We start from the raw sequence: 14,169 nt of genomic DNA on the forward strand, positions 1-14,169 counted from the left end.
TAAAGAATCAATTTTCAGCAAATGAACCAGCAAACATGTGGAAAACTCTTAAAAATATCACCGGCTATGGCAAACCTCCTTCCCAGGCTGAAGGTAATCAACAACTGGCAGATGACCTGAATGAGTTTTACTGCAGGTTTGAAAGGAAACTACAGCCACCTATCTCCATAACCCCCATCTCAGACACACCAACAACAGCCAAGCCTCCTACAACTGACCCCATTTCATTGGGTTCACAACCCCTAGTGATCACAGAAAAGGAAGTGCAGGACCTATTTCACAGACAAAAGCCAGGAAAAGCTCCAGGCCCAGACAAGATAACTCCTTCTTGCTTAAAAGTCTGTGCTGAGCAATTGGCCCCATCTTCACCCATATTTTCAATAAATCACTAGAGATGTGCTATGTTCCTTCTTGCTTCAAACGCTCTACCATCATCCCAGTGCCAAGAAGCCCACCATCAAGGAACTGAATGACTACAGACCAGTTGCTCTAACATCTGTAGTCATGAAAACCTTTGAAAGGCTAGTGCTTTCCTACCTGAAAACCATCACGAATCCGCTCTTAGACCCCTTGCAATTTGCATACCGAGCAAATAGATCAACAGATGATGCTGTTAATATGGCTCTGCACTACATCCTACAACATCTTGAGTCTCCAAAGACCTATGCAAGGGTCCTTTTAGTAGACTTTAGTTCAGCATTCAATACCATCATTCCAGACATTCTTCTAACTAAGCTAAACCAGCTACAGGTACCGGAACAGACTTGTAAGTGGATCACAAGCTTCCTAACAAACAGGAAGCAGCAGGTGAAGCTAAGCAAGATCACATCAAATACCTGTACAATTAGCACAGGGCCCCCAAGGCTGTGTGCTCTCCCACTTCTCTTCTCTCTGTATACCAATGACTGCATCTCCAATGATCCATTTGTTAAGCTACTGAAGTTCGCAGATGACACAACAGTGATTGGTCTCATTCGAGACAATGACGAATCCGCATATAGACGAGAGGTCGAACGACTAGCCTTGTGGTGCAACCAAAACAATCTGGAACTGAACACACTCAAAACCGTAGAAATGGTGGTAGACTTTAGGAAAAACCCTTCCATACTTCCACCTCTCACAATACTTGACAACACAGTATCAACAGTAGAAACCTTCAAATTTCTGGGTTCTATCATATCGCAAGATCTCAAATGGACAGCTAACATCAAAACATCATTAAAAAGGACAACAAAGAATGTTCTTTCTGCGCCAACTCAGTAAGCTCAAACTGCCCAAGGAGCTGCTGATCCAATTCTACAGAGGAATTATTGAGTCTGTCATTTGCACCTCTATAACTGTCTGGTTCGGTTCTGCAACCCAACAAGAAAAACACAGACTTCAGAGGATAATTAGAACTGCAGAAAAAATAATTGCTACCAACTTGCCTTCCATTGAGGACCTGTATACTGCACGAATCAAAAAGAGGGCCGTGAAAATATTTGCAGATCCCTCGCATCCTGGACATAAACTGTTTCAACTCCTACCCTCAAAACGACGCTATAGAGCACTGCACACCAGAACAACTAGACACAAGAACAGTTTTTTCCCGAAGGCCATCACTCTGCTAAACAAATAATTCCCTCAACACTGTCAGACTATTTACTGAATCTGCACTACTATTAATCGTTTCATAGTTCCCATCACCAATGTCTTTCCACTTATGACTGTATGACTATAACTTGTTGCTGGCAATCCTTATGATTTATATTGATATATTGATCATCAATTGTGTTGTAAATGTTGTACCTTGATGAACGTATCTTTTCTTTTATGTACACTGAGAGCATATGCACCAAGACAAATTCCTTGTGTGTCCAATCACACTTGGCCAATAAAATTCTATTCTATTCTATTCTATTCTATAAAAATCATAACTCAGATATTCATAATACTCGGAACATAGATATTCATATTCTGACAAATGAAGAAATGAATAAAGTAGAGAATATTCCTGAAAAGATTGAAAGAAAGCCATTCAGAAAGCTTGTTAAAGATAACGTGGTAAAAAGAAATCAGAACATCTAATATCTACAAATATGTAAACAACAAAAACAAAGTTTTCTAACAACATATCAACATTTGAAAGTAAAAACATCATAAAATAAATATTTCCTCAGTGAAAACATTAATTATATTAATTTTTTCAATGGATGTGCAGTTAAGGAATTCAGAAAGCAATAGTAACATTAGAAAACCTTTGAAAAAATGAAGCTCTGCAAAGACATATTGGGGTAGTTAGAAAGTTTTTGTCATAAGAATATTTCAGTTGTTAAAAAAAAATAAAGCAGATAAAATTGTTGAGGACTAGATAGCCTAATTATCCCAAACAAATGTTAGGAGCAGGAGAACTTTGTAAAGAAAAGTTGGGAGCAAAGTAAGAGTTGGGGAGGAAAAGAAGCTATATATGGGTGGATTTTATCTGGATTAATTAATTAACAAGTTTCTTCTCTATGTAGGTTAGCATTTGTTGCATAGGCTTTTGATCATAGCCAAGGCTTTGGCAGGCGTAAGGGATGTAATCTTGAGTTATAGAGGATGGTTAGAATTTCAGATACAGATTAGGGAAGGCCTGGTTTAAATCATACTCAAGTTCCATAACTCATGAGCAATTCTGGCAAATTACTTCTCATACGATTACTTTTATTAGTTAGAGCATTAAACAAGTGATGAGTGGGATAAAACGCTTAAGATGTTTTGAGTAGTGGAATGCAATATGAATGAACATTCAGTAAAGCATTGGATTTAAATTGCAACATAATTTGTACAAATACAATTAAGTGGCATCATGCAGGATACAGTTTCTTTTATCCTTTTTACAACACTCAATTTGTATTAAGGAAGATAGAAATATCTTGTAAGACTGGCTGGAGAGGAAGTCACATATTATTAAAGCAAGCAGGGGCATATTGGCAGGGCAGGATGGGTTGGGGAGAGTAGATGTCCAAAAAAAATATTAAAAAAAATCAAGATGGCAGCTGAGACTGCATGATTGAAACCTTATCCATTTTTAAAATAAGAGTCACATGTATTACTTTGACATTTTTTACCAAGACACAACTAAGAAATGAGTTAGTTAACTACTGAACCTTTCTGGTTTTCTTTGGAACAGCTTATCCACATGTCCCAAAGGTGAGGATAGCACCCACACCTAGCTTTCTGGAAGCTCATGGCTTTGTAGAAGCTTCCAAATGCAATACCTGGCTGTGCTGGAAGGTGCTCAGTGCATGCATCCATCAGCACTGGAGTGTACTTTTCAGATTTTGCATTATTATGATTAGCAGTCATTTTAATTTTAGCATATGAATCTTGGTTTTAGTCAGGAATTAAATGAAGTAAAATAAATGCATCTAGACACCTTTATTAAGAGTAGGATATTCACTAATCACTGTTTAAGTATATTACAAATTACAGTTGGGGGCAGCTTTGGCACTACACTAAGAATTCCTAGAGATTCTGGTTCTGCAACCTTGATTTAGACTACTGTTTCTCAACCTTGGCAGGGGAGCATTGCTGTTTGAGAATTTCTGAGAATTTGAAGTCCATGCATCTTAAATTTGCCAAGGTTGAGAAACACTGATTTAGACATATTCCGCTTATCCGTATTTGCAAAAACATTTTTGTTTGTACATAGATTTATTTATTGCGACGAGTAAATACAACACCAAGAAATTAGCATTCATTTTTGTCATCTGCTATAAACTTGAGGTATAAGAGACATTTAGGTTTTTTTTTAAGCTAATATGCAAAATCATCTTCACATTAAGAGATGCAAGGCAATAGTACCAAAAAGTATTCTGGTGAAACTGTTGAAGATATCCAGTGCTAATACATATAAAGGGACTGTTGTATCTGCTACTTTCTCTCCCATTCTGTGAAAAGAAATTAGCCATAGAAATTGTGGTGATTTTCTATTATAACCTATGAAAATTATTTAAACTGAATCGTAAACTGAAATCTCAGACTGAAATCAAAGCTTGGATTATATACAGTATATACTATAATAACTGAATTTTAAAGACATCTGATTTACAATCAATTAACTAATATAATCAATATAGTTATTATAAAACTTTAACAGATATAAGTCCGTGGGAGGGCTTAATTAGGCAACTATTATTAAGGGTCTAGAATTATGGAAAAGGAAAGGGGCTGGTGTTTTTTTTAAAACTTCAAAGTAAAGTATAAATTTCAACTTATTTAGCAAGCTCTTCTTTTTTTTTAACTTTTGAACACAGCACCCTCTGCTGGAATAGCATGCTCATTACAGTGGCCAAGACAAAATAAAACACAATCTAAAGCTAGGAAAATTTAATTCAGGCAATGTATTTTATTTGTGAGCATTTCTTATATGCATACAGTTACTAGTCAAAAGAGCTGAGCTATATAAGTTTATAAGGTTTACAAAGCCAACCTTCTACCCGTTTCCACACCACAGTCTTTTGTGTGTATCTTCCTACATTTAGCATGCTACTTATTACATCACACAAAACCAAAACTTGGTACATAGCTCTGAGTCAGCCCAGTGATCATACTGAGTCATATTTCCTATACAAACTGACAGCTGCTCTACAGGATTTCCCATAAAGGGACTGACCAGTCCTACCAGGATACTAAACCTGAATTTTTTTTAAATGGAAAACAGAAGTTCAGTTATTAAGTTCATTTTCAGAACATTCCAAGTTGTCATTAAGCTTCCATTGCTCAAAAGAATGTCAAATGAGACAGTGGCTGAGCAGATATGAAATGAGGTAAATTCTTGGTTTACTCACTTCAATTTCTGGTGAATTCAACAAAAACAAGTTCAGGATTGTTTGACTTTTCTATATCAAATTTGAACGTCTTGGAATATATCACAGCTGTTGCCAATTCAAATTCTTGAAAAAGCAGGTCCATATATAAAATAATTGCCATGATGAAGATATAATTGACTAGAATGCAAACTGGTAAAGTTATTCCTCACTCTTTCTTATACCCTATTAAATGCTCCCTACAACCTGGCAACCTTCCTATCTGTGACTATATACACACATGCATATGCTTTATTTTAGGTTAGGTTTTCCCAGCATTGGCAAATGTAAATTGTGTAGAATTTTACTTCCAGAATTCCCCATGCTGGCTTGGGAATTCTGGGGCTGGAAATGCATACGTCTTAAAAGTTCCCAAGGTTTGTTTTTTGGCAGACAGGCACATGTCAAAAAAAACCCACATCCTGTAGTCTGTATTTGCAGATCAAGTCCAGGAGCATCTCTAGAAACAAGGTATGTTGGACATTGGCCCTTTGTTTGGCAAAAGACTAGTTTCCGATTTATGAACATTATTTTAATTAATATTTGATTGGATACATTCTAGAATATATGAGGGGAGGACAGAGATATGCTTATCTCTGGGACTCTTGACTGGGCAAACGTTAGCAATTGGAAGCCGCCTTCACTCAAGTGGATTTGTTTAAGAATTCTAAATCAGAAGAGAACCGGCTTGCATACAACAAACATCACATTGAAAAAATACCCCTTAGAATACATGAAGAGAAAAAAGAATCTGGGAATTACGGGATGCCCAGCAAACATAACCTCTATACCAGCTTCAGAGGCAATTTACACTCTACAGAAATGAAGGTCCTTCAAATGGTTTTTTGACCTAACTTGATTCAGCAACACAGTATAAGGGGAAGTAACAAACCCAGAGTTATTGCAAAGCATGACAGAAGAGTTTGTTTTTTTGTACTTTCAAAAGTCCATTGGAATTATGCAGCCCGTGTCCTCATTGCTCAGAGAATTAATTAGATCTCTTGATATTTTAAGAACGTTGCAGTAAAAAAACCACAAATAAAAAGAGCTTGTGCTAATGAAGATTTCAAAATTCTGGATTTGCTGATATGTTGATTACAAAAAATTAAATCAATAATCCGGGGGGGAAAAGGCAGTTGGGTCCCTAATATCAAAGGTTTTACGTTGCCCAAGGCAAACTGGCCACATTCAACAAAAATCCAACCTCCTGAAAAAACAGGATGAAAAGACTAGTGTATATTTACATCTGGCTCCACAGGTTCTAAGCTTAAAGAGCAAAATGTGTACTTAAGCAAATATTGAAAAATAATGACAAATGTCAAGTGTTTTGTCTCCAAATCTCATTGAAAACTAAATTAAGACACTTTGGCAAAACCACAGCTGGTCTTTTCCTTTTTCCAGGATATTTTTTTCTATATCCATGCCCAGCCTACAGTCCTGGAACTTCATCATTGTCTCTAATATAAATACTAATTATATTTAGTGCTGCTTAATGCTTTTGAGCATCAGCCAGAATTAGTAAATGCTACAATCTGTTGTGGCAATGATAGCTAAAAAGTTTTCAAAAGAATCATCTGAATTATGCTTGAAGGCTGCTGCCTGCTGATGCAAGTATCTACTATCTATCACCTTACTGTGAGTGTGGAGGTTCGTTCTCCTAGCTTGTGGGTGGTTTCCGAATGTTTTGTTACCAAGTAACATCTTCAGTCTTTCTCCACAATGGCTATCTGAAAAATTTTGTATTCCAACAGACAGCTCCCAAACCACAATGCACCACACAGTCAACCACCGTACAAAAACTATCTCCTGAATAAGTTACCTAGCCTGGTAACAAAACATTTGGAAACCAACCCACAAGCTTGGAGAACGAATGTCCACCGTCATCATCCTACACACGAGTTACAGATATTTGCCACTATCAAATACCTTACTCTACCATAATGCTCTAAAGGCAAAGGGTTCAGTTGTTGGAATGTTATGTCACCCTTTAAAAACCTTAAAAGTGTTAATTCCTATGCTATGCGATAATGGCACATGCAGGGAAATTGCAATAAATGGAGTACTAAGTGCTCTGCTCATGTGTGCATATATTCATGGAGTCTAAAACAGTACAATTCAGTATGAGACTCACACTATAGGGACACTATTGGTGGCAAGGGTGAGAATTTTAACAAAGCACATTTGAATGCATTAGGTTGGAAAATGTCAGTATAAGGCATAAGGTTTACAACATATCCAATCAATATTTTGTTACTGAAGAATCTGTATAATGTCAAATATAGAAGAAAAATCTGAGGACTATAGGACAAGATACAAACAAAGCCAATGGTCTTCCAGATATTGTAGGAATCCACAATATCTCATCACAACCCTCATTAGGATTCACTCTCATGTCCAACAACTATTCATAATGGAAAATGCAGTTCACTTTAATGGCCTGAGGTACCATATAGGACATTTTTGAAGTGTATGAATACATTTAAGTCCCTATCTTGAGAAACATCCTGAAACAAGAAACCAAGAGCACTGAGAAGTGCCTAAGAATTTAAATCATAAGCAATCAAGTTAGTAATATAAAAATCTTTGGATTCTGCCATTTAATACTTTTGATTTTGTTTAAAAAAAATCCCCAATACAGTAGACATGAAGAGGACTTTGAAATAAGGCAAAACGTGGTTCCCAGTTTGGTTTCCTTCCCATTAGGACATCATCTTTTTCTTGCACTCCACTGAGCAGAAAACCATTCCTTCTACTGGCATGAACTTCTGGCCAATCAGACACTTGCTGCAACAGGAGCACAGAAAGCACTCTGTGGTAGCATGCCAGTTGAAGTTGTTGTAACTGACACGTTGAACTTCAGGATCAATAGCATTGTGGCAGCCTTGGCAGACCTGGGGAGTAAAGGAAATCAACATTCATTTCTTTCGAAGTTTGGAAGGTAATGAAGACCAGAATATTCAACACAACATAACTGACTAGTTGAAATTAGTCAACTTTTCTAGATCTATGACACAAAAATGCCAATCTTATTACTTGTAGTGCACTTAAATGCATATGCATATCGGTTCTTTCCCCTTGCAACGATATCCCCCTCATACCATGGGAAAGCCAAGGGAAATAATCAAAACCATAAAAAGGTGAAAGTTAGAATATTGTGGACATGTGATGCAACACCCAGAAAAATATGGCATACTTCACTTAATCCTTCAAGGAAAGATTGAAGGCAAACTAGGTCCAGGCAGAAGAAGAACATCAGGGCTTCAAAATCTAAGGGACTGGTTTGGATAAAACTCAACAATACTTTTTTGTGCAGCTGTTGATAAAAATTGGATTGCCAACATGATCACCAATGTCCGATGATGGATATGGCACAAGAAGAAGATAGGTAATATCAGCTTAGAATCAAGCAAACAGATAGAGTAGCTATTAATTCAGAAGCTGGCTGCTTCCAGGATGCTCCCTCTGAAAGGACAAGTTTGCATTAGCCTGGATTAATGAATATTGCCTGTGGAGCATGCCATGGCTAAGAAGTCATTTGCTCAATTTCAATGAATGTAGTTTTTCCTGGAATAGATGTTAATTGTGGCACTCATACCCATGTTAAAACTTGATTCAAATACTGCAATGGGCTCTACAGATGCTTGAAGACTTTCTGGATGTAGAATGCAGCTGCCCATTTATCAATAACTCAAACCTAATTCTGCCACATTAATCTGTTACTACTGGTAGGAGTTGCACTGACAGCCAATTCAATTGCTGGATACAATCTTTAAAGCCCCTTATAGCTTAGGACCCAATTATCTTTGAGACTACAGTATTCACTCGAAGCAGAACTTGTCTATAATGTATGAAGACAAAGAAGGTATGCCATAAATTTCCTGCAGGAATAGGTTGCTCATGGAGATGAAATTGGCCCCTTCCCTGAAGATATGTATGTAGGAAACTTATTCATGACTGGTTGTTTTCAAAAGTCTTTGCAGAATGAAATAAATTTGAGGTTAGAATAGTTACTTCCCTTTTCAAATTTTCACTCCCGTAGTCTATATTAATTTCGATCTCTTTGCTTCCAACTTATTTTATAGTACAGGAATTCTGTAAGCCAACAATATGCAGAGCTAAGAATTCTACACAGGCAGCAGAGGATTGGGCTGTTTCTCTATGCACATGCATATGCCCTTTTCTAGCCCTGCATATACAGTGTTTAGTTTATGATTTGTTTGCTTTTCATTCATTCATTGCTTTTAGGATTCTGCAGCATAGCTGACTCAAAGCAGTTCACTAAAGTCAAAATACAATCCACAAAACTGTAATATAAAAATAAATATCACAATAACTGTATACTCATCGAGTTTAGATAGCAGACTAAAAAGCAAAAACCTGAAGTCATCCTGCAAATTCAAAGTTCAAACAAAGCAATTCATCAATACGTAGCTATCATATCTTATATTTTTGTGATCAACTGTCCTTCAAACCTGAACATTTATGTGATAGACAGTATTATTCTCTGATCTTCATGTTTCTTTCACATGCTCACTTGTTTTTGTTCTGAATTTGCTTTAAAACAATTCTAAATGTAGCAATAGTTTGATATGTCTCACTGAGATAAATTCTATTCAAGATTACATTGTATATAGAGCAGGTTTTTTTTGCTTATAGAAATAGCTGCTTTTCTCAGTTCTTCAAAGAAACTTTTGCTTGTGCAATAATATCTGACCTTTGGACCTTCCGCCGCGAACTGAAAACACATTTATTTATTCGCGCAGGGCTGGCTTAAATTTTGTTGGTTTTTAAATTTATATTATGAATTTTAATGGGTTTTTAGAATTTTAAACGTTTTTAAAGTCTTAGGCCAATTGTGTAATAAGTTTTTTAATTCTTCTTTTAATTGTATATTGTATTGTTTGTTTTATTTTGGCTGTACAACCGCCCTGAGTCCTTCGGGAGAAGGGCAGTATAGAAATCTAATAAATAATAATAATAATAACAAAAGTGAGCAACAGTGTGTTAAGAGCGTGGGGTTTTCTAGGCTTGGAGCTGGAGATTTGGCTTCCCACCTTATATTAATCTCATTTGAAGGATTATACAATTTTCTCTCATTTCCTATCGAGAAAAACTGTGTTGCTGATTTTCAGGAACTGTGTTCAGTGAGAGTTTTAGTGGTCACACAAGACCTTTGGAGTTCAACTTGCCTACCCTGTTTTGCATTTTTGTAGTATTTATTTATAGGCATTTGTTCCCATATAAAACACAATAAGTTATCTTGATTTATATGCCATCTTTCCTCCAGAAGCTTATGGGGTCTTCCTTCATTTTAATTTTCATAATGGCAAGTTTATGAGAATAGGCTGGACTAAGAAAATAAACACTCCAAGGTGTTTTCATAGCTGAAGGCCACCTTAGGATCCAGTCTTCCTGACCCTAGACCAGTCCCTTAACTACTATGCAACAACTCATGATGTGTCAGACCAATGGACAAAAATCATCAATATTTGCCAATTAGCAGCTCTCATAGATTTCAGGCAGGAGTTTTTCCAACTCTACCTAGAAATTGAAATTGGGACTATCCAAGTGCAAAACACATGCCTTACTACTGAACCATAATCCTCCTGATTTAAAAGTTGTACTCAGAACACCATACAAGGACAGATAGAAATTAATAATCATATTGCTGATGTTAGAGCACGTACTCCATTTTAAAATACTCCAATCTTGTATGCTGCAGGAGTAAGTCTTGTAAGTCTTACCTAACCTAGAATGGTGATGGGTGTTGTTAGAGATGATCCTGTAAGCTGAATTGAAATATGAATTTATCCAACATCTTCGTATAGAGTTGAAGAGGAAGGAATTGAAATATTTTAAAAGAGTGCCTTTGATTCTCAAACCTTGAGATACTGACTCTCAACAGCTGCAGGCAATCTTGGAGGTTAACATGAGTGACAGTACTCAAGACTATCAAAAGATCTAAAAGGACCAGAAGGAGTACCCTCCTATATCAAACACCTCATATAGACAAACCATTAGGGTGATCAGCGCAGTTTCTCCTCCACGCCCAGAATTCCCATTCTGAATGAAAAGGGCCCTGATAACTTTTACAAGCACCATCACTTTCTCAAAAATCTAAAAAGGAAGATTCGGAATCAGCTAGTAGTTGTTACTTACTGTATTATTGTATTATCTTACTTACAGTATGCCATAAAGATTTACAATATATAAGATTGTATTGTCTTTTATTTTTCTCCTGGAGATTGGTCTTTCAAGGAACTACTCATGAAGCTAGACTTTCTTACCACAGCATGATTCTTCACATAACAGGGTTTGCAGATGGGCTTTTCATTAACCATGACGTAGATTTCTCCAGCCAAGACACAGTCACAATCAAAGCAGCAGAAATGCTTCAGATGCCAGTTTTGACCTTCAGCTTGTGTGTACTCATTGTTGAAAATAAGCTAAAGGAAAGACAAAGTTACCAGGTTCACATTAATCTAGTTGCACAATTGTTTTCTTCTACCACAGTACATGAACAAAGACATGCCTCCTGCATGCCTTGGTGTGGCATTAGTTTGTTCTATTTAACAGATAGGATTTTTAAATAAAGATTTCTAGGGTTCCTTTTTTAAAAAAACCAGTGAAAATGAAGAACAGACACCCTCTTCATTTCAATTTCAGTTAACAACGAATTGTTTTTATAGAGCTGTACAAGATTTAGATTTAGATTTTATTAGATTTTTATACCGCCCTTCTCCCGAAGGACTCAGGGCGGTTCACAGCCAGAATAAAACAATAAAATGTGCACAATAAAACAATAATTAAAAAACTTATTAAATATAAGGCCAAAATTAAAATCCATATTAAAACCATAAAAACCCCATAACATTTACATCCAAATATTAAAAACTACTAAAAATTTCTATGCCAGTTCTGCGCGAATAAATAGGTATGTCTTCAACTCGTGGCGGAAGGTCCGAAGGTCAGGCAATTGACGGAGTCCTGGGGGAAGTTCATTCTAGAGGGTGGGAGCCCCCACAGAGAAGGCCCTTCCCCTGGGGGTCGCCAGCCAACATTGCTTGGCGGACGGCACCCTGAGGAGTCCCTCTCTGTGAGAGCGCACGGGTTGGTGGGAGGCAATCGGTAGGAGTAGGCGGTCCCGTAAGTAACCTGGCCCTTAGCCATGGAGTGCTTTAAAACTATAACTGTGGTTAATGCTAAAGATTTCTGGGCATTGTTATGTGGTAATTGAATTGTCATGTTAAACTAATGCATTGAATTGATTTTACAGAATTTAATTCTCACTGAATTGGTACGCTAGGATAATTAATTTACGAGCCATACCATCTATATGGCAAAATAGTAAATAAAAGAAGAGAGAGGCACACATCAGTCTGAAGTGACAAACACCTGGACTAAGTGTTATAACTAGGACAAAATCTATTTAAGAGTTTTTTGATTGGCTACAACTTTGAGTAGTTCTCAATTAAAAATAGTATTATATTGAGATAAGCTAAGAAAAGAAATCCAGGGGCTTTTTAAGGCTACTGTTCATAATGAATGTATCATAGTTATGGAATTTATCTATGAAGCCTAATATGTCTAAGTAAACAGTCTTAGAAAACTGTTTACTTTTATTTTGGGTAACATGATAAGAATTCATAGTTAACTTTATATAAAATTGGTTTAAACCATTAGATTATAATAGACGTGTTGACAAATTATCCATTGGTTCAGTTTAAGTAAGCACAAAGGAATGCACATTAGGGCAAAAACTATAACTTCACACTCAGAACCAATAGGAAAAATATTCTTGGGATATTTCAAGAAAAATGTCAACTCAGAATAGAGCAATCTGGGGGAAAATATAATTCCATACTAGGATCCTTTTGAAAAACAGGCAAAAAATAAAAATGAGAATGTTGTAATGGCAATAAAGAAAGATATTACATATTTGCATCTGAAATACCATGCAATTTCTCGTCCCCACATTTTAAAAAAAGGACATAATAGAAATGGCAAAAATGCAGAAGAGGACTATCAACACTATTGGTTTTTTAACACCTTCTTATGAGAAATGGATCGACTATTTGGGATTTTTTGGGGCTGACTGAACAGAATCTGATTGAGATGCATAAAAGAATATAAAGTACAGAGAAGGTACTTCTCTTCAAACTGCAGGACTAGGGTTTTTCAGTTAAGCTGAATGGAAACTTTAGATAAAAGAAAGCACATTTTCATGAAGTGCATAATTAACCTGTGCAAATCATTACCAGAGGACATGGTAATGGCCATTAATTTGGATGTCTTTCAAAAGGGAGGGGATAAATTCATGGAGGACAGATATATGAAGGGCTTTATCTGTTTATAAACACCACTTGCAATGGAACAGCTCGCAATGGAACAGCTGGAGCAGTGTTCTCTGACCACTGTGAAAGCAAAAATGCTGCAATAAAATGAGCCTTGGCCTGATCCATGAGGACTATTCTATCAAGAATGTTCCTAAAGCATCTCCTAGGCAAAATAGTTGACCCACATTATCAAAATTCAGGTGAATCCAAGCTTCTGTATGATGGCTTTTATGCCTTATCTTCTACTTTATTCAGTATTGACTGACTGGTGGTACCAAAAGAATGACTCTCAACTCAGAAACATGAGTGCACACATGGCAGCTAAGTCAACCAATTAAATTATTTCAGGAGTTAAAGGAAATAATTTGCCACTGGAATTCAAAGTTGCATGGAGATCTTTAACTTTTTTCTGTTTGTATAAAAAAAGATTTGACAAGGTTAAAAGCTAGAATTGCTAAGCAGATCCATCACACTCAGATTCTGACCAGAGTATATCTTTACAAGTGCTTGGCTTCGGTGGCCAATCTTGGCAGATAGAAAACTGGGCAAAAGGGATTCTTGCCCCATCAGTCATTAGTTCTTCTAGGCACCAAAGAACAACCAGGAAGACTCTTGCTCACCTCATCACATCCAGCGCAGCGAGGTTTTTCACTGTCACAGTAGTGTCGGCCACAATAGAGTTTTCCATTTTTCCAGAAATAGATCATATCTACCAGGAGTTCATTGCAGGTGCAGCAGACAAAGCAAGCAGGATGCCAGAGTTTGTCATATCCAGCCCGCTCAGCATACACAGCTGGGTCACCTTCTTTCATATTTTGATTACACCGGAAGCAGAACTGCAAGGAAACCACAAAAATCATATTGGAGTCTGCTTAACTGGGGAACTGAACTACTATGTATGTATGTATGTATGTATGTATGAATGTATCTATGATTTTATTTATTTATTTAATTTATTTAAATTTATTTATTTATTTTGTAAGCAACCTATTCAGAACAGTTTG

The 14,169-nt window shown here is 36.6% G+C and overlaps 1 protein-coding gene across 2 annotated transcripts in view; it reads right to left on the reverse strand.

Annotated features, from left to right (window-relative positions):
• Positions 1 to 4,345: 4,345 nt before the first annotated feature.
• TES (testin LIM domain protein) overlaps positions 4,346 to 14,169 on the reverse strand; it is a 32,298-nt gene continuing 22,474 nt past the window's right edge. For both annotated transcript variants that reach the window (XM_058190519.1, XM_058190520.1), the window contains exons 5-7: positions 13,786 to 14,001; positions 11,117 to 11,275; positions 4,346 to 7,720 (exon numbers count right to left, since the gene is read on the reverse strand). In XM_058190519.1, the coding sequence (XP_058046502.1) occupies positions 7,529 to 7,720; positions 11,117 to 11,275; positions 13,786 to 14,001 (567 nt within the window). In that variant the 3' untranslated portion in view covers positions 4,346 to 7,528. The remainder of the gene's footprint in view (positions 7,721 to 11,116; positions 11,276 to 13,785; positions 14,002 to 14,169) is intronic.

Source organism: Ahaetulla prasina, chromosome 7 (assembly GCF_028640845.1).
Source record: "Ahaetulla prasina isolate Xishuangbanna chromosome 7, ASM2864084v1, whole genome shotgun sequence".
NCBI classification, from domain to species: domain Eukaryota; kingdom Metazoa; phylum Chordata; class Lepidosauria; order Squamata; family Colubridae; genus Ahaetulla; species Ahaetulla prasina.